Below are 27,984 nucleotides of genomic sequence, written 5' to 3'. Positions count from 1 at the left end.
ACTGCTTCAGGCTGCATATAGAGGGAAAACATGAAAAGCATAAACAGGCATTTGATTTTCTCCATTTGAAGTATGTACTTTTCAGCTCTGAGGGACATACAACATGTTTGTTTTCTTGCATTGAATACTAAACAATCCATTTACTATACCGGATTGTAAATAGTTCATTTATCTTCCTCCTGTGAAAATAGGCAGTACTAGGATTGAATACTAATATGAAACCAAAACCAAACAGTCACATACTGTAACACACACTCACATATCACCTACCTGACCCTCTCGTTGTAATATAAATGCCATCAAACAGCACCCCAAACAGTACCCCAAACAGCACCCCAAATAGCACCCCAAACAGCACCCCAAACAGCGAGAAACTGCACAATGGGAAGACCCTAGAACCAAGCAATATCTTTAATTTCATGGTCAATTTTCCTGCCGCTTCTTTCAGTTCAGGTTAGACCTCAAGGGTGATAATTTATTCACAACATTAGTTCCCCACTAAAGAGAACACCATTTCAGATGAGGCCTTGGGTTTAGTTCAATCATTCAAGGTCTAGTAAAAAAATAAAACAAGTCAAGAGACACTATGTTTGACATTGGAGGGCGTACAATACTCAAAAACCTTCAAGAAAACGGTGTAAGCAAAACGCCTCAATTAAGACAGTGGCTAATTGAATTCCACAGCTAAGCAGCTCCTGCAGTGTGTTGGAAAATGGAAAAGTTGTGGAGCTCTGCAGATTTATCAGGACAGGACTGGAGAAAACGAGGGGGAGAGAGCATTTAGACAGGCATCATTTGGAGCAGCATATGCTATACTTTAAAAGGCCATTGGTCCGGACATAACACAGGCAATAGACTATCTCAATTGCCTGTCCTGATAACCAATCTCAGTCCTGCTACAGTAGCCCCATGCTTCTTGCTATCTCACCCAGTATCTCACCTGGTATCGCCTCTGTAGCGATATTACAGAATGCCTTCACGGTGAAGAGACTGTCAGATCTGTTGAGTATCTCAGTGCTTCTAGTGTCAATCTATCTGCCATCCTTCATCCATGTCAATGTGTTGTTATATATAGCTGTATCTTTATCTCTCCGAACAAGATCTACTCTGATCACAGAAAACTTTGTTCAGACATTATGAAGAGGAGAAACTAAGACAAAACACGTTTTCAAGTGCTGGTGGAATGAGGTCTGTATTTATACACATTTACAAGCATTATTTAAGTGCCCCTAGTATAAGCATTTAAAAAGCATTTGTAAAGATTGAACACACTGAAAAGATTGAACACAATGGTTTCTGTTGCCAAGCTGGGATTGTATAACTGAATCAACATTATTGGAAGCCTAACCTGTTGGATAAATCAACCTCCGGTTTATTCCTTACATCTAACCCACTGTCACAACATCTTACCCTTCTACTGCACTAAGCCCTTTCCTTCATTAATTCTAACCTGTATTTATCTGAGTTCTCTGCTCCTAATCTCAACTCAAATCAAAATCAAATCAACGTTTATTAGTTGCGTACACACAGTGGTGTAAGGTACTTAAGTAAAAAATCCTTTAAAGTACTACTTAAGTAGTTTTTCGGGGTATCTGTACTTTACTATTTATACTTTTGACTACTTTTACTTTTACTTCACTACATTCCTAAAGAAAATAATGTACTTTTTACTCCATACATTTTCCCTGACACCCAACGGTACTCGTTACATTTTTACTGCTTAGCAGGACAGGAAAATGGTCCAATTCACACACTTATCAAGAGAACATCCCTGGTCATCCTACTGCCTCAGATCTGGCGGACTCACTAAACACACATGCTTTGTTTGTAAATGATGTCTGAGTGTTGGAGTGTGCCCCTGGCTATCCGTACATTAAAAAAACAAGAAAATGGTGCCGTCTGGTTTCCTTAACATAAGGAATTTCAAATGATTTATACTTTTACTTTTGATACTTAAGTATATTTTAGCAATTACACTTACTTTTGATACTTAAGTATATTAAAAGCAAATACTTTAAGACTTTTACTCAAGTAGTATTTTACTGGGTAACTTTCACTTTTACTTGAGTCATTTTCTATTAAGGTATCTTTACTTTTACTTTACGTATGACAATTGGGTACTTTTTCCACCACTGCGTACACAGATGTACAGTACATACAGTAGGGCAGCAGTATCCAAGGTGCAGGGTAGAGTACTGGTTGGTAGCCGGCTAGTGACAATGTCTGAGGTTCAAGGCAGGGTACCGGGCAGAGGCCGGCTAGTGATGACTGTTTAACAGTCTGATGGCCTGGAGATAGAAGCTGCTTTTCAGTCTCTCGGTCCAAGCTTTGATGCACCTTTACTGTCTCCACCTGTTAGCAGTGAGAACAGGCCGTGGCTCGGGTGGCTGAGGTCCATAATGATCTTTTGCCTTCCTGTGACACTGGGTGCTGTAGATGTCTTGGAGGGCAGGCAGTGTGCCCCCGGGGATGTGTTGGGCTGAGTCATCTGACTGCACCACCCTATGGAGAGCCCTGCGGTTGCGGGCAGTGTAGTTGCCGTACCAGGCGGTGATACAACCAGACAGAATGCTCTTGATGGTGCATGATCTTACACCATCCTACAGTGGCTTGTCCGTTTTGGAGGTCAGCCTAACAAAGCATGTTAAATAGCCAGCGACCTTAGATATCAGTGTAACTAATAGAATGGATACAGCAAGGCCACTCTCTTTAAACAGACAGGAAATGCAAATGAGGGTTTCTTCTAGCGTTCAATTTTAATCTTGATCAGCATCTTGTTTTTGGACCTCCCCTGCAGAATATTTACGCAAACTAGCTGTGCAGCAACGTGTGTTAAAACTCTCTGATGCTCACTCACTATTAAATCTAGGACATGGGATTGCTCAACACAAAACAGACAGCAGTGGCAGATTTAAAAATAAAAGATTAAATGCTTGTGGGATGAAAAACTAAAAATAACTCCCTCTGTCTCAAACATGCTAGCATGGACACAAACACACACACAAAACCTGTGGCATACATTAACCCCAATGTAAGATGCATTTCTTTGTAAACCCATCTATCCGATAGATATTCCATTCAATACCCTCAATCAGAGATGTTCTCTTCCCCTCCATGAATTGTGTGCGCCTCTAGTCTATTTATGTCATCCTTTTGTACACCTCTCACAATGGTGCTTAACACACAGTACAGAATGGGAGTGATCTGAGGATAGACGGAAAATGAAATATGCAGACATAAACACAACCCCTCTGTTTAGATGGCAGTCTAGGTAAAGGTGACTCTCTAAGGAGTGAAGTACACAAACATTCAGTTGAACCTGAAATGAACACAGTAATGCATGGGGCAAGTAAGCAGTGTTATTTAGCCATCCAGTAGTACTCCACTCCTATGAAGAAAAATACAACAACAGGTTCCTTATAAGTCTGCCAGGAAGCATATCACTCCTCAATGAGGTCAGCGATGAGCTCTCATCGTCAGGCAGAGAGCTCACTTTAATTAAAATGGTCAGTGAGGCATCGTAGCTCCTTTGACTCAGATTAGGGATAAGTACTCTCTCTAAAACATGAGACGGAGCGGAGAATGAAAAGCAGAAAGGAACGAAGGGAGAAAGAATGAAAGAGAATGGGATAAAAAAAGAAAGAAAAGAGAGAGAAAGTAAGAAAGGAAAAAATAAAGGAAAGCGCAAGAAAGAGAGAGGACCAGGAAATAAAGGAAAGATGAAACCATTATGGCTGGCTGTCTTTCTGGAGAAGCAATGAACTGATAAAAGGGAGGAGGAGAGGTGTGGTTTTGTGTTTTGCGAGATCACAGTACAGTAACCTGAGGCAGAACTGAGCGGGAGTTGGAGAGCCTGTGTGCGTGTGCATGTGTGTTAGAGTGTGTGGAGGATTGTGCTGATTCAGTATGGATGGGTGAAGGTGACCCTCCCTCCACACTGCTCCAACAGTTCCCTGCCACCTGACATTGATCCTAGTTTTCACACTGACTCAAGCATACCACCACCAGGCTTTTCAAATTATTGCAGTGCAATTGTTATTTCACACGCTGTTACTGATTTGTCATTAAATTGATTTGCATGCCCGATTGGAGGGTTATTTACGTCTGCACACTTAGCAAACACGTATCTAGTCAAAGTATTGCTGTATGTCTGTGTGCCTATCAAATGATATGGATAGATGAGCAACACACGTTAAATAGGGAAGAAACAATCTTGGAAATGGGAGCCAGTTCTGTTCAGTACTAATAATAGAATGGCCAACCCAAACATTAACTGCTACACTTGAGACAAGGTCTTAGAATAGACGGTGAACGCTACAACTACAGAATTCCAATGCAGTAACAGAGAGCAAAGATTCGGTTCACAGATGGGGGAGTGTCTGTGTAGCCCTGTCCTGTCAAGGGTAAACTACCGCACATCCTCCATCCGCCACCTTCTCCTCCCCTAACCACACCTTAAAACCATGAATATGCATGAGTGTGAAGGGAAGAACAAGCACATCATTAGAGAATCAACAACTCCCTGGTGACATAAAGTAATACTACACAAGAGAATGTCACTTCCCACTTAATCTGCTATTCTCTCATTAGCTGGTTAGTGGGAAAAATGTTGAAGACTGCTGGCAAACGGCCAAATATATTTCAGGTTAATTACAGATGGTTAAGACTATGTGAAAGAATGGATAGAAAAAAGGGGGATGAAGAGAAGGAGATATGAAGAGATAAAGCACATGCCAAAAACAAGACCTTGAAAAGTCAAGGATATGCCATCAGCAACTGAGTCCTAAAATGGGTAAACCTGTGGGTGTCAATAGGTGAGGAGATGAGAGAGAAAGATCAGGTCTCTTGGGGATACAGTGTGTGCCGAGCTGTGGAGGGACAGTAGTCTCCAAGTACAAGGGGCTGGGATAGCGCCACATGTTTCTGGTTCGCCTGGCCTTAATTCATGATTCATAATATCACTATAACCTTGACTGCTCCCAGAGCCCAGAGCAACGCTCTGTGTGAAGTCAGGGTCACACATCCATCACTTCAAAACAAGCAGGGACACACCCTGCACACCAACTGATAGTGAAACACACACAGAGACACACAAACAAACATGCACAAGCACACACACACACACACACACACACACACACACACACACACACACACACACACAATCTTACAAATGCTTACTTACACAGATATTCAAGAACATGTGTGCATTTCATTTGATTAACAACATACAAGCCGTTTGTCACACAAACACACACTGCACAGTAGATTTTGCAGGCATGAAATATGTAAAAGCTGTGTCTATGACAACACTAATTGCAAAACTGGCACAAGTCCATTGAATACTAGTATTACAGTAGGACGACTACTTATATTACTTCTGTCATTATTAGCTGTTCTACATTTTTGTTTGGGTATCACATGGAATCAAGGCATGAAACTAAATTATATTTCTTACAATGTTGAGACCTTCTTGATTATATTGTCTACTTCTTAGACAATAATAGAAAAAACATTTTGGTGAACAATCACATTCTGACAATACTGTACAAAGAAAACATTCAAGAAGCTAAAACTGAAAGCTAACCTACAGGTCAACTTTGACCAGTCAACTGTCACCTTTATCAGGAAGATATCCCTCCCTCATCATCTGTATAAGGAGCCCACACTCTCACAACACATGGTCACATTGTTATCCTAATATTTAGGGAAAAATACTGACCTGCCTTGGCGCTGACATACACACATTCTTTTCAAGCAATTTAGCCGTTCAAAGAGGAGACGTTTAAACGCGTCTATATACATTGACCCGACCGAAACTACACTTGACCCAAACAGTCACAATTGAAAATGAAAAAATAAATGGAAAATACGTTTCTATTCTAAATGTATTCAATTCAAGCTATTTGAAATCGGACTAAGCGAGTTTATTGACAGCTGTTATCGATAGTTTCTGTAGAGACACTCAGACGCGATGTGCACGCCAGACGCGATGTGCACGCCAGACGGAGTATTTGGATACTGTTGTACAGGATGCTCTACAGCTGAGCACGAGACCCGTGATCTGACAGAGGAAAAAAACAGTCTCGCAAAAAAAACGGCAAATCTGACAGGTTTACTCTATAAATCAAGAGCCTGGTAGGCTATTCCATGGACAGACTGGGGTTAGTTGTGATAATGGATGCATGGCATGGGTGTTTAACTTAACATGGGCTATGTCTATGTTTAACTCTTCACTTATTGGTTGGTAGCAGAAATGATAGGCTAACACACGAACCTCGTCCAGACACCGATGCTCACCTTCATAATTCCTGCTTTCTTCTCGGCATATCCCTTTGCTTTTTATCTTCTTTTGATAAATCAGTTTGGTTGTAGACGTTAAACCGAATTTTTACACTGTAGTTGAGGCCAATGATGTAAAGAAAAGACACGCGGCGATATTGATTTTAACTGGACAGAGGTGTTACGGAACTGGAGATGCGATGCTGTCAGAGCGCGATAGCGATGCCTTGCGGCAGTTGAACAGGTCAAAATTGCGTGGGACTTTAGCATAATGTTCTCGGTCACAAAAAGCAAAGAGAAACAATGATAACGCAAATGAGCACCAAGGGAGGTGGGGGCATGGGGGGGGGGGGGGGGGGGGGGGGAATGAAGTTGGGGGAAAAGAACCGCCCCTACAGTGCAGGCCTACAGTATTATCCTTCACTTTATTTAGTTTGTCCGATCCGCTCATCTTTTAGCATTAGGCTAGTCTGATGAGAGGTTGACATAATAGACATCAAACACAGTATGCTGAAGTTGAAGTAATGGACTAAACTTAATTAACACATTGGACTAACTCAGGTTGGGCATCGAATCTGCAACGCCTATTCTAATATAAAATACAACATATATTAAAGGTACAATCGACTACTGGCGTTGGGCCAGTAAGCTAAAGGTCACTGATTCAAATCCCTGAGCCAACAAGGTGGGAAAACTGCTATTTTGCCCTTGAGCAAGGCAGTTAACCCCAAACAACAACTGCTCCCTGGGCGCTGATGATGTCAATTAAGGCAGCCACGCACCTTTCTGATTCAAAGGGGTTAGGTTAAATGGGGAAGACACATTTCCGTAGAATGCATTCAGTTGTGCAACAGAAAATTCCCTATAATAAAGGCATTTTGTGAAATGTAGTGTCTAACAGTGGCATGTATTCATGGATGCAAAGGGAAGCCAGGCTTCCCCCAGTAATGTACCAATATAAAATTTTAAAAATACATACAATCATGTATCTTTTGTCTGTTTCATAATTTTCGTTCAATTCGCAAGAGGCTGAATGTATCTCTCAGGAGAAAGCATCGAGTGAGCGAAACAGCGCCCCTCTGTCTCTCTACGTGTAGGCCATCTATCTGATGCTGTCTGGTCCAAACAAGTATGACATTGTTGCCGGGATTAGCATTGAAGGCAAGGGAAGCCAGCAAGCATCTGGCATCTCTTGACAAAAAAAGTATAACAAATTTTCCAATCAGCGTTGAGTAAACTGAGCAAAATCAACTGTGAATGGTCCTGGCGCACCCCAAAAAAGTGTTAGGGGAAGCCAGCTTGGATTTTGGCGTCACTCCTATCAAATCCCATTGAGAGCATACATAATGGACAGAAAAACTTGAATTGTTGCATCTCGTTGTGTTGTTGTCCTCCGGTGGCTAGTGTAACGGCGACATAAAGTTATACTGTTACACTAGCTAGCCTGCTAGCTAAAATTGTCCCGTTCCTAAATTAGCCATGGATGGAGATAGGGATTTGGACTTGTGGTTTACAGTACTGGCAAATGATTAGAATGGCGATTCTGATCCAACCATTAATCCATACATTGTTGTGCCCCTGGAAGTTCAATATGTAGCTAGATGTAGAAGGCTAATGTTAACTAGCTAACGTTGCCCATAAATGTAAGTTAGGCTAGCGAGCAAGCATTTTAGCCAGGTAGCCTAGGACAACACTAAATAAAAGTGTGTACTTTATGACAGAGTGATAGACCGTTTTGTCAACATGAAAGAGAGGATGGCATTGGTGTTTCTCTACAAGTAGGGTGAGTCAACATGTTTTCTATTTGCACGAATGCGCACGCACACACACACACACACACACACACACACACACACACACACACACACACAGAAATCAGAACCATGGACAGCCACATATTTAGCTTTCGTTGATTGGACTAAATTGTTTTTGGTATCTTTTAGTTGTCACTGTATTAGACTAAGCGGTCAGAGGTGATTTGTTGATGTTGAAGTTGAAATGGTGCTGGAATAGTGGAGGCAGCTCCTGTTTTCTTTACAACTTGCGGTAACTCTCTGTGGTTCTAAATCAATAGTTGTTTAGTGGTCCAAAAACGTCCAAAACATTAACTTGCTTGACCATGCTGTAGGTCATGTACCTATCTGTCACAATATGCTTTGTGGACTTCACTGGACAGAGGTTGCTACCCGGTTTTGTGATAAAACAAAGGTGTGGTTGAATTTATTAATCTTATTGTCTCGGCCGTTAGGCCTATATATCACAGTTGCAAGACATATTAATTAACAGGCTATTGAGCAAACAACGCAATTACCCCAGTGATTTTACCCACGCGCCGCTACTTGGTATCTAAACTGATCCATCAAATCGCGCTTTCGGTCCACATAAAACTGCATTACCCAAAACTCTATTTTCTCTCCTCCTACATCGCAAAAAACATGGTCCGTGCATATCCCAATATCCCAATGTATATCCCACATCCCAAGATTAAATGTAAAATGGTTATGTTTAGGGTCGGGACGTCCTAAGCATCCCATATAGAGTTTGCCTTGCAAACATGGCGGCCTCTCAACAGGAGCAAAACAGCAGGAACGTTTATGTTGATACATCAACATCTAGTGCACATCAACAACAAGGAGAGAGGAAATCAGGGGCTATATCTTTTGGTTTTAGCAAAACTGTAACTAAATTAAAATCTAGTCGGGATGAAGCTATCAACGCAGATGAGCGAGATTATTTAACCGGAGTCGATGGGAAAGAATTGCTAAGGTAAGCTAACGTTAGCTAGCTTCTAATGTTGGTGTCTAAATACAGTTGCATTAATACATATTGTTGCCTAGTAGTCAGCTAATAACGTTACTAGCCTGTATGTTGAATAAACATGTTGCTGTCCCTTTATGTATTCGCTAGTTAGCTATGTATTTAGCCACCGGTAGCAAAGACTTTACGGTTTAGAAACTCTTTGCCGGTAGCTACATTTCTTCTTCTTTGGTATTATGGCGGCCCGCAAACAAATATTGGTGCATGTTACTATTCCGTAGTAACATTGGCTACTATTCCCTTGTATGAATTCATGACACTTTGTGAAAAATTGCCATACCAACTAACCCTGGCTGCACCCATTAAAACATCTACACAATTCCACTAATTTGGACCTATCTGATCCTACTCAAGGCCAGCAGCCTGGGAGGATGGGACACTATTGGTCAAAACATGCAACTTTTCTGCAGTAAAATGTTGTACCTATTCTCCGTGATTTTTACATTCCATTCCTGCGGTACAATTGACATCCATGGCCATTAACACCAACAAAAAAAACTTATGGAAGCACATGCTATTCCTATCACTCTCTACTGGCCTCTCACATGAATCCTCTTAGGATCCCTCACCCTGGACCAGTCTTCTTCTACTACTCTCTTCACTGCCTCAGCATACAACACCTTCTGCACTACTCTGACCCTGGCAACCTGAACCTGCCTTTCTCTCGCTGGGCAGCTGTGATATCCAGCACCATGGGTACCCGTACAGTTTACACACACCATTTTATCCACCAATACACATTCCTTTGTCTCATGTCCTCCTGCACACTTCTCACATTTAGGGGTTTCCCTCCTACACACTGCTGCCACATGACTATAAGCTTGACACCTAAAACACCATAATGGATTTGGGACAAAAACTCACGGGATAACTGACACATCCTAACTTGACTTTATCTGGTAAAGCCTGCATCAAAACTCAAGAGTACAGACCGTGTCTTGTGTGTTTCACACCGCTCTCCAACGGGTTTGCATCTCACCAAATGGCAGGTGTCACAGACACTGGGAAGCTTCAACTTCAGTTGATCCTCCTCAACGCCACTCCAGCTATCACTCCTTTTAACAGCGCTCTGCTCCAGAGGAAAGCAAGTCACAGTTCTTGTCCCCAGTTACGTGGTGCAGAGCGCACGCTCCTAGTGGACGGCAGAAACGCAAAGAATCAACACAATTCCACTTCGAGTCACTTTCACCCACCCAACATTCCCCAACCTCTTCTCCACCCAACCTAACACTACATATGGATCTGCCAGAAGGCAATGATCCATTCTCTCCAAAAATCTCACTGACACTGGGCCAGAATCAACTCAGGACAAGGCTCAAACTCGGTGGTCTTCACCGCACCTGCCACCGCAGTTAAATCATTTTCTCTCATCATGTTCAATTTCCTTCTGTAGCTCTTCCAAAAGGTATGCGTGATCCACCACTCCATATTCACTCAAAATATGTTCCACCTTTTTGTTTCTGTCCACCATCTTCACCTTCATCAGATCTTCCAGAAGGCATGTGCATTCCCCCATTCCATATTTACTTATAATATGTTCCACTTTTCTCCTTTTTTCCTGTCCGTTACCCCCACCTCATAGCCACAATGTCCATCCATAGCTACATTTCTTCTTCTTTGGGTTTTATAGTGAACTACACGCAAAAAGGTGTATTGTCACCACCAACTGTGTGGGATGAAAATAAAAGATCCTAAAAGACAAATGTGGATAAAAAAAACCTCATACTGTCTACCTGAAAATCACTCATCAACATGCTCCATGCCACATCTGTTAAAACTAATTATCCATGTCAGATCCCTACACAGTAGGAGCCTAGGAGGACAGCACATCTTCCATCGCCAATAACCTTTGTAAATCTTCCGCTGTGAATTCCTGAAGCTCCAGATATTTTCCTGCTGCCCCAGATAGCTTCCTGCCGCAGCCACAATGATGTCCTATTTCTTTGAGTTCCTTTATACTTGAGCCGTGCAGTTTATCACAGTTGCATTGAATGCCACACATCCACTTTCTTTACGTACAGCATGCCCGGTTCTCTTGGTTGACAAATAGCCCTATTCACTATGGGCATTGCTGCATCTACTACCATTTCTTCAACTTCACTTGCTCTTTTGAGATCCGATGGACCGCCCTAACTTTTGCCTCATCAACCTCTTTCACCCTTACAGGGCACTCCAAAATGGACGTTCTTCACTCCAACCTTCTGTATACTCCACCAGTCTGCACACACTTAAAACGTGGTCAAATTATTTACAATTTCTGCGCTGTAATGGTTTGGGGACAAAAGCTCTTAATGCATACCTCATATACCTCAGCTTTACATGAGTAGGGAGGTGCTCATCATCAAAAAAAAACGATAGAACCGATAAACTTTCTTTCTTCCATCCACCATGCGGGTCAAGCAACAGGCACTAACCACACCTGGGATTCTCGTCACTAGGTTGTTCTCCTTAACTTCCATCCACACCCCAGAAATGAATCCCTTAACAGGTGTTCTACTCCGGAGTTCAGAGCACGATGCTTCAGGTGACTCGATTCTTGTGAGGCCCTCTTCCTCAGTTTCTCAGACACACAATTAGTCAGGACAAGCCCACTCCTGGTCACTCTGACTTAACTTCTCCCAAAATATGATTTACCCTCTTCGAGACACTCATCAAAAAATCGTATCCCAACAAGAAACAAATCCCTTGTCTGATATATACCATCATCCCCTTCAACTATCAATACTTTTTATTTTTCATTCCATTCTTCGAGACTTCTGTTGTCATTTCCTCTTCTACAACTCAATTCGCTTCTCATTTCAAACTCCGAATTCACTTCCGCCATGATTTCTCCACCTTGGTCAGTTTGCTTTCTACCGGTACATTTGTTTGAACCAATGATTTAAACACTGAGTACACCAAACATTAAAACCTTCCTAATATTGAGTTGCAGCCCCTTTTTACCCTCATAACAGCCTCAATTCATCGCGGTGTCAAACGTTCCACAGTGATGCTGGCCCATGTTGACACCTTTGACCCATTTCAAAAGGAGGACTCAATCTAATTGAGAAAAGGCCTGGGGGTGCGTCCCAATATATACTTTCTCCTGAAATGTGTACAATCCCTCACTACTTCCCAAAAATCTGGATTGGTGGAGCCATGGGCTTGTGGGAATTTTCACGATATCTCTTATACCAGTCATTTCCTTTCAAGTCAGTGAAGGAAAGCAAACAAGTGCACACTTTGGGAGGAAGGAGAGATAATTGGGACATAGCCTTTGCAAAGCTAATTGTTTTGTGTAGTTAGTAAATGCTTTCTACCTCCTTTGTCCGTCTTAGTATCAAGCCTGTGGAGAAGCCAAAGGAGCTGATCATTCCACTCATCCAAAGGAATCGCTGGTGCAGCAGGCAGGAAAACAGAGCTGGCCAGGTCCAGGGGCACGGTGATGGAGGGGGGGATAAGGCCAAAACACAACCCCCCTCTCAGGAGCAGGACTCAGTGGAATCACAGGCTGTCAAAGAAATTATTGAAGGTGCATGTCTGTGTCAGCTTCAGTTTCTACTTCAGTGAAGATAGCCTCTCAGAAATTAGCACCTTATCCTAATGTTGTGAATCCACCATTAATACGTTAATCACTCTTTCAATATCACATCTCTCTTTCAGAATCTCAGAGGCAGCTTGATCAGTGGAAAAATGGGGACCAAGCAGACCCCAACCTCACCATCCCCCTGCTGATGCAGAACCAGGCTCCACAGGGGTTTGAGGATGGAGACCACATCAAGGTGGACCTGCGACCGGAGTCTGTAAGTATGGGGCGAGGGTCAGAGGAACCTTATCCGTGACCGTCTGGTTCTTGGGTCTTGTTGTGTCAATAGACTGTGAAGTAAATTCAATGCATTTTCACAGCAAATGTTATGTGTGAGGTCAAATTAGGATGGGCAACTTGGACAGACTGAAAGTTGTGTCAGATTACGAGAGAGATGTTGATTCCTAAACAGAGATGGAAAGTTATGATACGCATGAGTGAATGAGAGCGCGTGATGGATTAACAAGTGTGTGAAAGTCAGATCAACAGAATGTGTGCGATGACAGATGGAGGTGGACTGACCAGTTTAACTGGGACTGAAACCAGAGACTGTGTGAAAGTGCTGACCGCAGGATATTTCCACCAAACCGAACCGTGCCAACAGAGAAGTGTGTGTGTGTGTGTGTGTGCATGACACGTACTCACTTCAGATCTGACAGCATCTTACGAACGAGATGACACTCGCTTGCCCTCCCTCTCCCTAGAGACCAACAGTCATCTTCCTCTCTGCATATCTTCCTCATCACCCATCTCCCACCCTCTCATCACTGTCATCTCACATCTGTCTTGACTTTAGATACAGTGCCTTCAGAAAGTATTCATACCCCTTGAGATTTTTCCACATTTTGTTGTTACAGCCTGAATTTAAAATTGATTACATTTTTTTTTTGTCACTGGCCTACAGACAATGCCTCATAATGTCAGTTCAATTATGTTTTTCGAATAAAAAAATTGTAAAGTAATTAAAAATGAAAAGCTGAAATGTATTGAGTCAATAACTATTCAACCCGTTTGTTATGGCAAGCCTAAATAACTTCCGGAGTAAAAATGTGCTTAACAAGTCACATAATGAGTTGCATGGACTCTCTGTGTGCAATAATAATGTTTAACATTATTTTTTTAATGACTACCTCATCTCTGTACCCCACACATACAATTATCTGTAAGGTCTCTCAGTCAAGCAGTGAATTTCAAACACAGATTCAACAGATTCACAGATTCAGGTTTTCCAATGTCTCGCAAAGGGCACCTTTTGGTAGATGGGGAATAAAAAAATAAAAAAGCAGACATTGAATATCCCTTTGAGCATGGTGAAGTTATTAATTACACTTTGGATGGTGCATCACTACACCCAGTCACTACAAAGATACAGGCATCTTTCCTAACTAAGTTTGCCAGAGAGGAAGGTAACCGCTCGGGGATTTCACCATGAGGCCAATGGTGACTTTAAAACAGTTATAGAGTTTTAATGATTTGATAGAAAACTGAGGATGGATCAACAACATTGAAGTTACTCCACAATACTAACCTAATTGACAGTGAAAAGAAGGAAGCCTGTAGCGTATTAAACTATTCCAAAACATGCATCCTGTTTGCAAAAAGGTACTAAAGTAATACTGCCAAAAATGTGGCAAAGCAATTAACTTTTTGTTCTGAATATAAAGTGTTATGTTTGGGGCAAATACAACACATTACTGAGTACCACTCTACATATTTTCAAGCATAAGTGGTGGCTGCATCATGTTATGGGTATGCTTGTAATCACTAAGGACTGGGAAGTTTTTCAAGACAAAAAATAAACTAATGGAGCTAAGCACAGAAAAAATCCTAGAGGAAAACCTGGTTCAGTCTGCTTTCCACCAGACCGTGGGAAATTAATTCTACAAAATATTGACTGGGGGTGTGAATACTTATGTAAATGAGGTATTTCAGTATTTAATTTTCTAAAAGTCACTTTGTCATTGTGGGTTATTGTGTGTAGATGGGTGAGAATTATTATTTATTTATTTTGAATGCAGGCTGTAACGCAACAATGTGGAATAAGTCAAGGGGTATGAATACTTTCTGAAGGCACCGTATTAGGGAGGGGCTGAGGAGCTGGCTCATTCCACCTTCATGCTTCTCCCACTATTGTGTGATCCCAGCTTCCCCTAGAGCAGACAGAGCCCATAAGGGAGCTAGTGAGGAGCATGGCACTGGGACAGACAGCACCCACATGAATGACAGCAGCATGTCTCTACACTGCTGTGATGTGGTTGGTGACCTCTGTCAACTTGGTCTGAGTCTGTCAGCCTAGAGCCAAAGGATTGTATAACAACAACATTGGAATCAGCTATTTCTGTCTGTGTATGGAGTCCGGACATACACAAGCATCTGTCAGTCTATAGAAACACTATCTGGCAGGCTGACACAAATGACAATCAGATGTACAGAGCATTAGACTGTACCAGTGGGTGTGTAAAGAGTGATGTCTGTTTTTCTCACTATCTGAGACTGCATATAGAATGTGACGTGTGTCTGATCAATTGCTGTGTGTTCAGTCCACAGAGGCAGACTATGACAGTGTTCCTGTGGAGGTGTACGGGTTAGCCATGCTGAAGGGGATGGGCTGGAAGGCCGGAGAGGGCATCGGGCGGACCTTCAAACAGTGCGTATTCTCCCTCATAGTCAGTCTTCATCCCCAATCCCCGTGTTATTTTTAATGCCTTTAAAATATCTGGTTTGCTATGTCTGCTTTATTTATAATGCCAATATTATCCACTCTTGTTGCATCAGGTTTTTGGCATCGGACTTATATTACAGAAAATAAGTAATGACATAAGATGATTATGCTGTTTTCCCCAGAGTACAGTAAATAATGTAGTTTTAGTAATGCAATCTTACTGTGGTTGGCCACTGTTGTTTTTAATCTTTAAGCCCATCTGTTTGCTAGTCTGCAAATATAAACCCATTGACTCATAGACATAGGGGTCGATCTCATCCCATTATACTTCCTAGTTCACTCCCACCCAGGGTTGACAGTAAGCCGGAACGGTCAGGTACGAAGTCCCAGCAAAGCAAATAGTGTGGGGTACGCAATACCGGTAAAACATGAGCCTATCACGATCATTAATACACAGATTCCATGAAAACTGTAGGCTATTACACTTTATCATGACCGCATGGAAAATTAGCGAATTGACTTGTGTAGACCTAATGAATGGGCAATTGTCAATGTCATTCATAACACTTTTTGGTGTTTTGTAAGTGATATCTCTTTACTTTTAGGCCTATCAAATGGGTGGAGTAGCCTAATCGTTGGAATAGTAACTGAAGTCTGAACACTGAATGTAGACTGTAGGCCTCACATGTAGCCTATTATAATGTTAACTCCTGCTGAATGAAGTGTTCCTCGCAGTAAAATTACAGAACAAATCTACATTTTGTCTCGGGAATAGGAGTGGAGAAATAGGATTCATTTCAGCATCTTGAAAGAATGAAAATATGTGTTTAGGGACCTGTTGTGTAGCCTAAACGAGCAATTTCTTTCAGCAACATTAAAGCTGACAGTATTTCATTTTCAACCACATAAAATATGCATCCAAGATTAACTGAAATACTATCAGAAACATGTTGGATCGTTTTCAAAGCTTTTGATTTCCTTGAAACCGGCGTCATTTGGAAATCTCCATTGTCCCTAAATCCTCGCTCCGTGAGAGAAGCAGGAATGAAAGAACTTTACCGATGTCAACTAGATTGTTGATGATGCATTGATCATTCTATCGATGTATGACATTGTTCTGGGGAGCAAGGCTTTATTTAGAATTCTAGACAAGCATCAAGTAATGACAGAAGAGAAGCTGCATGTAGGCTATCTAATTATAGACAAGTTGACTAACAAGATGTTGGAAATTATAAGCAGAAAAATATCTGAATGAGGCTGAAAAACCACCGTCCTTGAGTAACATGCACAAGTAGACTACATGAGCCTTTTGAAGTAATTGTTTGACAATCAGATGAATACATGACAGGTTGTGTTTATGCCACATGAAAAGGTAGGCTAATACATTTTCAAAGTTAAATGACAAATCTTGACTATTAGGCTCATAGAGATGCTATGAAATGAATACGGATTCCATATGTCATTCTATGATTAAGCCCATAAAAAAAAAAAGTGGATTTTAAGAAGGGCATTCTCACACAGGAGGGACCCCATACCAGGAAGAATCTACTTTCACCCTGCTCCCACCTAATCTCTCTCTCTCCTCTCTCTAGGGACGTGAAGCCCATAGAGCACCAGCTGAGGCCGAAGGGTCTGGGTCTGGGAGCTGACCGCTCTGCTATAAGGGACCTGGAGCCCAGCGGGCCCCGGAGGCCCCCAAAGCCAGGCGATGAGCGGAAGGAGGAGACCCTAGTCCTGGGGCCTGGAGGCCATGTGCTGGTGGAGTCTGGAGCACACAAGGACCTGTACGGGAAGGTGAGATTTCTGGCTTTGTTTGTCTGGACCCTCTGGAACTACAGAAAGCAACAGCAATCTCCTGAGAACATAACACTGTGGCATATCACTATCTCGTAGGCCATCTTAGGTGTCATAGTTGTTGTTTCATAGCAAGACAATTAGCTTTACTTTGCTCAAATATAACTGTCTCTCTACTTGTGCCTTTGCACACTGATTGACTGTTTTGTCTCTCCCTCCTCGCAACACCCCTCCTATTGCCCCAACATTCCTATGTTACAGATTGAAGGAGTTGATCCGGACAATGCACGAGTAGTGGTCAAGCTTGCGATTGGTAGCAAGACTGTGACAATCAGTCAATATGCACTGAAACTGGTTGACCGCACAGAATATGACAAAAACGGCAAAGACCTCAGTAAGTCTCTCCTACCACCATGTTAGTTTTGTGATTGCTCTCTGAAATGACATTGAACCTGTTTACCGTAAAATATTGGAATAATTTAGTTGAGCAAACAAATGTCATACAGGGTCATGGAAATGTTCTTTCCGTTACTATTTCCAATATTGTTGTCTTGGCAATACTGAGACACCCACTCACTACATGGATGGAAGGTTCTAGACCAGAACAAGGGGGGGAAAAAACAACCGAAGGGCAGACTGGTCTGTTGTTGAGTGATGAGCTGGGCTGATTCCATAGGCTCGCTCTCTCCTTTAGCTAAGTGACATTTGAGCCTCTGTGTGAAAAGGAGCCATCTGGCCTTTTACCATTCCAACCCAAAACAGCCATGATGTCACTGCTCTTATTGTCAGTAATCAGAAGGACCCGTTTCTGGAGTGGAGGGAGGTTCACACATAAGCAATGTCAGTCAAATATACACTGGTACTGTTTGTGAACAGGCCAATTGTACTGCTCTCATGTGGCTTATTTGTTATTGCTGAATAGGTCAATATGTATCAGCACTAGCATAGCAATAATGCAGATGAGACTACTTGATCATTGTGATGAAACTGTTTAATGGAGCCCCCTTGGACTGTTAGTGACATTCCGAATGTAACACTATCTTTCTACCAATCAGGTCGCCTCAGCAGGGCCCACAAAGAGAAGGAACGGCAGAGACGGGAGGAGAAAGAGAGGAGGAGTAACAAGGAAGAGGAGAGGAAGAAAAGTAGATCTTCTGAGAGGGACAGGGATGGAGGGAAGGACCAGAGAAAAAGGAAACACCGGGATTCTAGTCAGGACAGGTAGAGGATCCTGAAAATATGGGATGAGGTTGGAAGTGTAGGATTTTTTTTAATTATTTTTTTTTAAATACAAGAGGTTAATTAACTAATGACTTGGATTAGTTAATGTTTATGTTGGATTATAGTGCTCCTTCATAAATTCTAAAGCAATTATTTACTCACACCATTTCATTTGATAACACATAAAATGATTTGAGAGTAAATAGTTGCTTCAAATTATTTTTTTTGTTTGTATCACCTTTTCCCTTCTCTCCTTAGAGAGAAGCCCCAGGCAAAGCTACCTCCTGCTGCCCCCTCCTGGCTCCAGAGAGACCTGAAAGTTCGCTTTGTAGATAAAGCCTTCAAAGGGGGAAAATACTACAATTCAAAGGTATGAACACTAGGTGCACAATTCATTGCCTGTTGACACTTTACGGCCCACTACAGTTCTGTGGTGTTGATCTTTAGAATCAATTTAATGAATGTCCTATGCTGTTTTTTGAAGATGCGAATAGAGGATGTCTTGTCGCCAAACATCTGTGTGTGTCGTACTGAGGAGGGCAGATTCTTAGATGGTGAGTTCTACTGCTGAATTACATTCTACCTACTCCAACCCATATTCTTTTAACTGGTGTTCCCTCTACTCATCTATTTTTCCTTCAATGATGCCCTTATGTCTTCATGATAACATAGATGTGAAACAGACGATGCTGGAGACCATTGTGCCAAAGACTGACTCTGAGGACATCATGGTTGTACTCGGCGAACACAGGGGGCAGGTGAGTGAGTGGATGGGTTGGTTGGCTCATCGTTATCACTTTGCCTGTAAAATATCCATGCGGATTTGTTTCATAGCTTTCATTACTGATTGGATTGAGGAGTACAAAATGTTAAATATACAAGTAATTGAAGTGTCTGTAGTTAATGACGTGGTGTGTTTCAGGTAGGTCGTATTCTCCAGAGGGACCGAGACAGGAGCAGGGCCATGGTGCAGCTGGACAGATATGAGGAGAAAGTCTTCACCCTGGACTATGACTCCATCTGCCATTACGTAGGAGGGGGAGATCACTGACACCCTCCGCTTTTACCATATAACTAGTGATGTACTGTTAAAATATTGGTGGGGGAATAAAGTAACCCTCCCCATACGTTCAATGCATTTTTCCACATTAGGTGGGTAAACGCTTGCGCAAAATAAAAAGGTGCGTAAAGTGTTCAGGGGTGTTTATCCTCCACTTCAACACTGATCTCAACCTGCCCCAAACATCCAAACATGTCCTTTTCATTTTACAGAGTTTGGTCATAAAATGCAAGAGTGTATGTACAGTGAGTAACTTTTGTCAGTGTATCTTTGTAATAAAATCATGTCAACCGCAAAGCCATTTTGTCCTGACTCAAGTGGCAATAATACAACAGTAATGGCATAATCATGCTGTTGGCAATACTAATATATAAATATACAGTTGAAGTTTACATAGGTTGGAGTCATTAACTCATTTTTCAACCACTCCACAAATTTCTTGATAACAAACTATAGTTTTGGCAAGTCGGTTAGGACATCTACTTTGTGTATGACAAGTCATTTTTCTAACAATTGTTGAGACAGATTATTTCACTGTATCACAATTCCAGTGGGTCAGAAGTTGACTGTGCCTTTAAAAAGCTTGGAAAATTTCAGAAAATTGTCATGGCTTTAGAAGCTTCTGATAGGCTAATTGACATCATTGGAACTGTGCCTGTGGATGTATTTCAAGGCCTACCTTCAAACTGTGCCTCTTTGCTTGACATGGGAAAATCAAAAGAAATCAGCCAAGACCTCAGAAAAACAATTATAGACCTCCACAAGTCTGGTTCATCCTTGGGAGCAATTTCCAAACACCTGAAGGTACCACTTTCATCTGTACAAACAATAGTACGCAAGTATTGGGACCACGCAGCCGTCATACCGCTCAGGAAGGAGACGCGTTCTGTCTCCTAGAGATGAACGTACTTTGGTGCGAAAAGTGCAAGTCAACCTTGTGAAGATGCTGGAGGAAACCGGTACAAAAGTATCTATCCACAGTAAAATGAGTCCTTTATCGGCATAACCTGAAAGGCCGCTCAGCAAGGAAGAAGCCACTGCTCCAAAACCGCCATTAAAACCGCCAGACTACGGTTTGCAACTGCACATGGGGACAAAGATCGTACTTTTTGGAGAAATGTCCTCTGGTCTGATGAAACAAAAATAGAACCGTTTGGCCATAATGACCATTGTTATGTTTGGAGGAAAAAGGGGGAGGCTTGCAAGCCGAAGAACACCATCCTAACCGTGAAGCACAGGGGTGGCAGCATCATGTTGTGGGGGTGCTTTGCTGCAGTAGGCACTGGTGCACTTCACAAAATAGATGGCATCATGAGGGAGGAAAATTATGTGGATATATTGAAGCAATATCTCAAGACATCAGTCAGGAAGTTAAAACTTGGTCGCAAATCGGTCTTCCAAATGGACAATGACCCCAAGCATACTTCCAAAGTTGTGGCAAAATGGCTTAAGGACAACCGTCAAGTTAATGGAGTGGCCATCACAAAGCCCTGACCTCAATCATATAGAAAATTTGTGGGCAGAACTGAAAAAGCATGTGCGAGCAAGGAGGTCTACAAACCTGACTCAGTTACACCAGCTCTGTCAGGAGGAATGGGCCAAAATTCCCCCAACTTATTGTGGGAAGCTTGTGAAAGGCTACCCGAAACATTTGACCCAAGTTAAACAATTTAAAGGCAATGCTACCAAATACTAATTGAGTGTATGTAAACTTGACCCACTGGGAATGTGATGAAAGAAATAAAAGCTGAAATACATCATTCTCTATTATTCTGACATTTCACATTCTTAAAATAAAGTGGTGATCCTAACTGACCTAAGACGGAATTTTTACTGGGATTAAATGTCAGGAATTGTGAAAAAATGTATTTGGCTAAGGTGTATGTAAACTTCCAACTTCAACTGTATGCATGTATGTATGGTAATACTAATATATTCAGAATGATGCCCTTAACTTGCCATGTTTACTGCAATAGCATTGCACATGTAGCCTCTTTTCAAAAGGGGAAAATAACAGCGCAAGTCATTTATTTAGCATTTATTTAGCAAATGCCACTCATCTGATGATCAATGGTAGCCTACAGGTAACATTACAAAAAAATACCAAGTAATATTTACACATGTGCAGAAGCACAACTTGTTTCCGCCTCACCAGATAAATTCTGTCAGCAGGGGTCTCACATTCCATGTAGTGTATGGACTGAGAATAGAAAGGTAACTTCATCCAAACGTAGCAGGCAAGGAGCCCACAGTTGTGTTCCCTGCTGAGTGTGAAGCCCTGTGGTCAGTCGTCATCGTCATCACTGGGGGGCTTTTTATTGGCTGCGTTGGCCCTGAGTACAGCTCCAGGGCTGGGGTACGGCCGCTGCTGGAACAGAGGCCCTGCTGCCGTGGTGTCTGCCCCCGTCTTCGCCTCATTACGCTTAGGCAAGCCAGTGGACCAATTGCCCCTGTGTGGAGAAAAATACATTTTAGATACATGCAGAAGGGCTGTTACGGTGACCGTGTTACGAGTCATGACCGCAGTTAAATTTCCACGTGACTATTGAGTCACGGTAGCTAGGCTTCTTCAACACTGCACTCTGAATGCCATTGCTCATTAGTAGCCTACCAAACTTACTAATGGTCGGGTACTCAGAGCTCCATTGTCCTTCTAATCACTGACATCACTGAAAATGCAATCAAATCAAACTCTTAATGAGAGCCCTGGCATTCAGAGTGAGCGGAGAAAGCCAGCTCCTAATAGCTGGCTGATGCATGGCATGAAATAAATGTCTCTAAAGCCCATGTTTCGCAATACTTCTATATGCTATGCAATTGCGTGAGAACTGAGTTAATGGCCTCTTAAAAAGAGGATCCCATAGGCTTTTTTATTTAACCCTTATTTTAGCAGGTAAGTTGACTGAGAACACGTTCTCATTGACAGCAACGACCTGGGAAATAGTTTCAGGGGAGAGGAGGGGGTATGAATGAGCCAATTGAAAGCTGGGGATGATTAGGTGGCCATGATGGTACAGTATGAAGACAAGATTGAGAATTTAGCCAGGACACTGGGATTAACACCCCTATTCTTACGATAAGTGGCATGGGATCTATAGTGACCACAGAGTCAGAACACCCTTTTAATGTCCCATCCGAAAGAAGGCACCCTACACAGGGCAATGTCCCCAATCACTGCCCTGGGGCATTGGGATATATTTTTTAGACCTGAGGAAAGAGTGCCTCCTACTGGCCCTCCAACACCACTAGGCTTACTATATTTCCACTTTCCTAATATTAAGCACATTGTTTCGCTCCCGAGTCTAAGGCACTGCATCTCAGTGCTAGAGGCGTCACTACAGACCTGGTTAGATTCCAGGCCGTATCACAACCAGCCGTGATCGGGAGTCCCATAGGGCGGTGCACAATTGGCCCATCGTTGTTAGGGTTTGGCCGGTCTAGGCCGTCATTGTAAATAAGAATTTGTTCTTAACGGACTTGCCTAGTTAAATAAATAAAAAAACAACCGGAGAAGTCTGCCTGGCTGGCATGAAAATGAACCGCAGGAGAAGCGTCCTCCATTCGCTATTCTGCCGCATACAAACAGACTTGAAATCAATGGTCCCTTTAATAAATGGATCACTAGTCACTTTAATAATGCCACTTTAATAATGTTTATGTATCTTGCATTACTCATCCCATATGTATATTCTATATTTTATACCATCTATTGCATCTTGCCTATTCCACTCGGTAGTTGCTCATCAACATATTATATGCATATATTCTTATTCCATCCCTTTACTTATTGTGTATAAGGTAGTTATTGTGGAATTGTTAGATATTACTGCACTGTCGGAACTAGAAGCACAAGCATTTCGCTACACTCGCATTAACATCTGCTAACCATGTGTATGTGACCAATAAAATGTTATTGGTCACATAAGGGTCCATGATAATGACCCATTCTAAATCATAACTAATTTCAAACATATATTATTTAGTATATATAAGGACAATATTAAAATGAGAATAGTCTGATAGGTGAGAATATCCTCACTTTCCCAGCATGAGCAGTCTAAGGCAAGAAACAGCACATGCATTTTTGTAGCTAGCCTAGGCATACATGTTTTGAAAAGGTTTGTATCACAACTAAAGTGGCCAAATAACTAAGCGTAGCCTATAGACCTAGGACCCCTGAACAGGGTTGGAAAGTCCATAGCCTACAGAGCCTAGTGAGACGTGTTCTTATAAGCCAAGTCATTACACAATCGCATGTAAAATTGTTTTGACTGGCCACTATTTAAAAGAGGATCCAAGCTTTCTCATGCTGCTATATTTATTGCTCAATTCTTAAAATTAAGCACATTAATCCTCTTTACAACAGGTGTAGCCTACCTGGCATATTAAAAACATAACTGCGGGAAGCGCTTCCTCCATTCAAATACAGGCTATGGATGACACGTTTTTTTTGTAGGCCATTATAAATAAATAAATATTCCACATACAGTGCATTCGGAAAGTATTCAGACCCCTTTCATTTTTCCACATTTTGTTACGTTACAGCCTTATTCTAAAATGGATACAATTACTCCCCCCCCCCTCAATCTACACACAATACCCCATAATGACAAAGCAAAAACTTGTTTTTAGATATTTTTGCAAATGTAATGAAAAACAAACCTTATTTACATAGGTATTCAGACCCTTTGCTATGAGACTTGAAATTGAGCTCAGGTGCATCCTGTTTCCAATGATCATCCTTGAGATGTTTCTACAATTTGATTGGAGTCCACCTGTGGTAAATTCAATTGATTTGAGAGGATTTGGAAAAGGCACACACCTGTCTATATAAGGACCTACAGTTGACAGTGCACGTTAGAGCAAAAAAAGGTCTAAGAAATTGTCTGTAGAGCGCCGAGACTGGATTGTGTCGAGGCACAGATCTGGGGAAGGGTACCAAAACATTTCTGCAGCATTGAAGGTCCCCAAGAACACAGTGGCCTCCATTCTTAAATGGAAGAAGTTTGGAACCACCAAAACTCTTCCTAGACCTAGCCGCCTGACCAAACTGAGCAATCAGGGCAGAAGGGCCTTGGTCAGGGAAGTGACCAAGAACCAGATGGTCACTCAGACTGAGCTCCAGTTCCTCTGTGGAGATGGGTGGCCCTTCCAGAAAGACAAATGTATTTTTTGCTTTATCATTATGGGGTATTGTGTGTAGATTGAGATAAAAGCAACAATTGAATCGATTTTAGAATAAGGCTGTAACGTAACAAAATGTGGAAAAAGTCAAGGGGTCTGAATACTTTGCTAATGCACTGTATATATATTTGTGCACATCTCAGTGAATGAATCCATTGGAGGCCTAGACCAAAAACCCATTTATTCTTGATTCAAAAATGTGGTCGGAGGCTCCATATGGAGGTTGTGAAGCAATTGTGAGTCTCCAGAGGCCAAATAGAGCTCTGTAGCGCATCGCCATGCGCCTACCTAATATTGTAACAATACAGAGGGCACTGTATAGCGCCGCATTGACATGATTGGTTGATGGTAGGTGGGGGCAGTACATCCTGTATAAACACAAACTCACTTCCTTGACAACAGCTCTGCACTGCCCCGTGAAGCGCAAGAAGTATGAATGCCCTGACTCGTTGAGGCCATATCACTGTAAATGCTGCATGGCCGATGTAGATGTCAGATTGACCTCAGTTGCACAACTCTCTCCTGCCAATTTGTGCACATTCATTGTTTGATAACTTAAATCGTGTGAATTGTTTTCGTTTGATTGTTAGTGTATATCAATTCCCCATTACATATATCACCAGTAGTACTTTTACAGTTACTTCCTATAAAATAAGGCATGAGGGGGTGTGGTATATGGCCAATAGACCACGGCTAAGGGCTGGTCTTACGCACAACGCAATACGGAGTGCCTGGATATAGCACTTATTTGTAAAGTGTATTTGTCTATATATAGACACATCCTATGTGTTTTAATAAAATCAACTAAATGCATTGAGCTTGTCTGATGCTTTAAGCTTACGGTTTGATGCCTCAAGAGGGCGCCAGAGAGCTAGATAGATCTTGATAACCAGAAGTTTAAAAAAAAAAAACTGACCCAACTATTCTCCTCCCGCTCCTGCTGACATTCGCAGATTCTGCCATTATTCTCCTGAAGTTGCCGGTAATAGTCTGTACGAGGAGTCGGAAACCTTTCTCATGTGGAATTCCAATATATGTGCGCAGTCCCTCGGAAAGCGTTTGGGAAAAATATCCTTTCTATTTTATTTAGCGATGTTCAATTGTATTGTTCTTACTATAAAATAATGCCACCGGAAGTATAAGCAATCTTGCCTGCTAAATGAACTAGTGTAGCCCACAGCCATATGGCATAGCCAGATCAAGGCAAAACATAAGGAGGACTCAGAATATGCTATTCTACCAAAATAGGCTACATTTTCTTTATATAATATTTATTTAGAACTGCCTAAAATAAATAATGGGTTTATTGTGATGGTGTAGGCTATATTAAATGGATTGACAACACTTTTTAAAATGTAGATGTTCCAAAGGTCCGGATCAGTGGCTTGTAGGCTATGCTAAATGTGTTTATGTTCATTAACGGCCAATACCGTGAGACGGGCAGTTATTTGCATGACAGTTACTGGTTGACATAATTTGATGACCACCACAGCCCTACATACAGGGCAGGAGAAAAAGAGTGCCAGGGATTTCTGACAATGGACATAAGCTTATGATGCAAGGAAAGGTAGCAATGAATGATTGGGTCAGTGGCCTTACTTGGGAGCATCAGAATAAGCACTGGGATCCATTGGGTCCATCTCCTCATCCTTCCTCCCTGCAAAATACAGTTTACAGAAACCTGTTAGCAAGTGTACATAAGCCATTCGATTTTGGTATGGTTGCAATATTTGTTTTGAGCAAGAGATACAATGTTATGAATCTTTACCTCGTTTGTTCTTGCTGTAGGGGGCAAAGTCTTCTCTCCTCTGCATCCGCCTGTCTCTTTCCCTCCCATCATTCCTCCCTCTTTCCCTCTCCATTTCTGGTTCCCGATCTTTTTCCCTCTCTCGCTCCCTCTCTCTGTCTGGCTTCTCAATTTGTCTCTCTCCTCTGTCCTCCCCAAGCTCTGCTGTAAGATAGAATATTTGAGTTAGTATGATCAATCAAATGTATTTATAAAGCCCTTTTTTTAGATCAGCAGATGTCACAAAGTCCTATACAGAAACCCATCCTAAAACCCCAAACGGCAAGCAATGCAGATGTAGAAGCACGGTGGCTAGGAACAACTCCCTAGAAAGGCAGGAACCTAGGAAAAAACCTAGAGAGGAACCAGGCTCTGAGGGGTGGCCAGTCCTCTTCTGGCTGTGCTGGGTGGAGATTCTAACAGTACATGGCCAAGATGTTCAAACATTCATAGATGACCAGCAGGGTCAAATAATAATCACAGTGGTTGTAGAGGGTGCAACAGGTCAGCACCTCAGGAGTAAATACCAGTTGGCTTTTCATAGCCCAGCATTCAGAGTTAGAGACAGCAGCTACAGTAGAGAGAAAGAGAGTCAAAAACAGCAGGTCCGGGACAAGGTAGCACATCCGGTGAACAGGTTAGGGTTCCAATCTCTGACAAGATTGTCAGAATCAAATCCATCCTAAATACTGAGTCTGAATACATGAAACAGTATCTGCTCTACTGGGTGGTCAAGCTAGGACTCTTCTTACCCCTTGACTTCTTGGCAGCTTTGGTTATCACAGATGTGGGGTCAGTTGGGGACAGCCAGGCAACTAGGTCAGATTCCACATTCCAGTAGTATGGCAGACCACTAAGGATACAAAATACATGGAATTTTATAGTCAGTCCACAACCAAAAACAAATCACTCCATAACAGCTGCTGTCCACTAGCCATACCCAATAGGTGTTGTGCAATCTACGTGTTTAGTGGAGAATCTGAAAGAGTGCTTACCAAATAGGGTCAAATACTTTGTACCAGTTGGGAGGTAAATTCTCACGGGCAGTGGCCTCATAATCTACATTGTTGTCATCATAGTCCTCAGCAATAATCTCCTCATCCGCATCTAGAGACAGGAAGTGAAATGTTTTAGCTAGCTAGCATTTTTGCAGTGAGTAAAAAAAAAAAAAATTGTTGTTGTAGCCATACCTTGATCTGAGTGCTTAAGAATCCCTCTTTTGGCTAGGCGAGCCAGTAACGCCGGGGGCAGAGGCATCCTACGGGAGAAAATGAACGATTAACGTTATAGCCCGTTGAGTCGATGGCCCCAAACTAGCTAACTAGCCATAAATACTATTTTCTAACGTGTAGCTAGCTAAATTACCTCACTCGCGTCTGACCGTCGGTGGCTAGCTAACTAACGTTTGCAGCCAATCAAAATGAGCCGTAAAGGGAAAACGTTAATGTAATCAAATGTTACCCGTTTATAATTAATTACCTGCATCCAAATGTGTCCTTACTTTAGTTCAGATGTGGAGCGAAATCTACCCAGCAGCCAGTCACACAGCCCACGCGCACAATGATTGCGTCATTAGTTGGGGGAGGGAGTCGGTTGCCGCGTTCAAAATAGCT

The 27,984-nt window shown here is 42.1% G+C and overlaps 2 protein-coding genes across 3 annotated transcripts; one reads left to right on the top strand and one right to left on the bottom strand.

The window, feature by feature from the left end:
• Positions 1-8,806: 8,806 nt before the first annotated feature.
• LOC120060688 (G-patch domain and KOW motifs-containing protein-like) lies at positions 8,807-19,727 on the top strand. The gene is made up of 11 exons (XM_039010089.1): positions 8,807-9,048; positions 12,417-12,610; positions 12,742-12,881; positions 15,205-15,311; positions 16,919-17,120; positions 17,382-17,514; positions 18,176-18,341; positions 18,600-18,711; positions 18,826-18,895; positions 19,014-19,099; positions 19,264-19,727. The coding sequence occupies exons 1-11, from the start codon at positions 8,837-8,839 to the stop codon at positions 19,390-19,392; spliced, it is 1,551 nt and encodes a 516-aa protein (XP_038866017.1). The 5' UTR covers positions 8,807-8,836; the 3' UTR covers positions 19,393-19,727.
• Positions 19,728-21,424: 1,697 nt separating this feature from the next.
• On the bottom strand, positions 21,425-27,962 carry pqbp1 (polyglutamine binding protein 1). 2 transcript variants are annotated; one of them, XM_039010724.1, is made up of 7 exons: positions 27,851-27,962; positions 27,562-27,629; positions 27,367-27,478; positions 27,124-27,224; positions 26,354-26,536; positions 26,185-26,242; positions 21,425-21,851 (listed from the first exon to the last, which is right to left on the bottom strand). In XM_039010724.1, exons 2-7 carry the CDS (start codon positions 27,626-27,628, stop codon positions 21,686-21,688), a joined length of 687 nt encoding a protein of 228 aa, XP_038866652.1. In that variant the 5' UTR covers position 27,629; positions 27,851-27,962; the 3' UTR covers positions 21,425-21,685. The 2 variants fall into 2 exon arrangements, with proteins under 2 accessions (XP_038866652.1, XP_038866653.1); XM_039010725.1 differs by having other exon boundaries at positions 27,873-27,937.
• Positions 27,963-27,984: the final 22 nt, after the last annotated feature.

The sequence above is a fragment of the Salvelinus namaycush genome, chromosome 16 (assembly GCF_016432855.1).
Source record: "Salvelinus namaycush isolate Seneca chromosome 16, SaNama_1.0, whole genome shotgun sequence".
NCBI lineage: Eukaryota > Metazoa > Chordata > Actinopteri > Salmoniformes > Salmonidae > Salvelinus > Salvelinus namaycush.
Note: the sequence above shows the minus strand (reverse complement) of the source record. Positions and strands in the feature narration are given on the sequence as shown.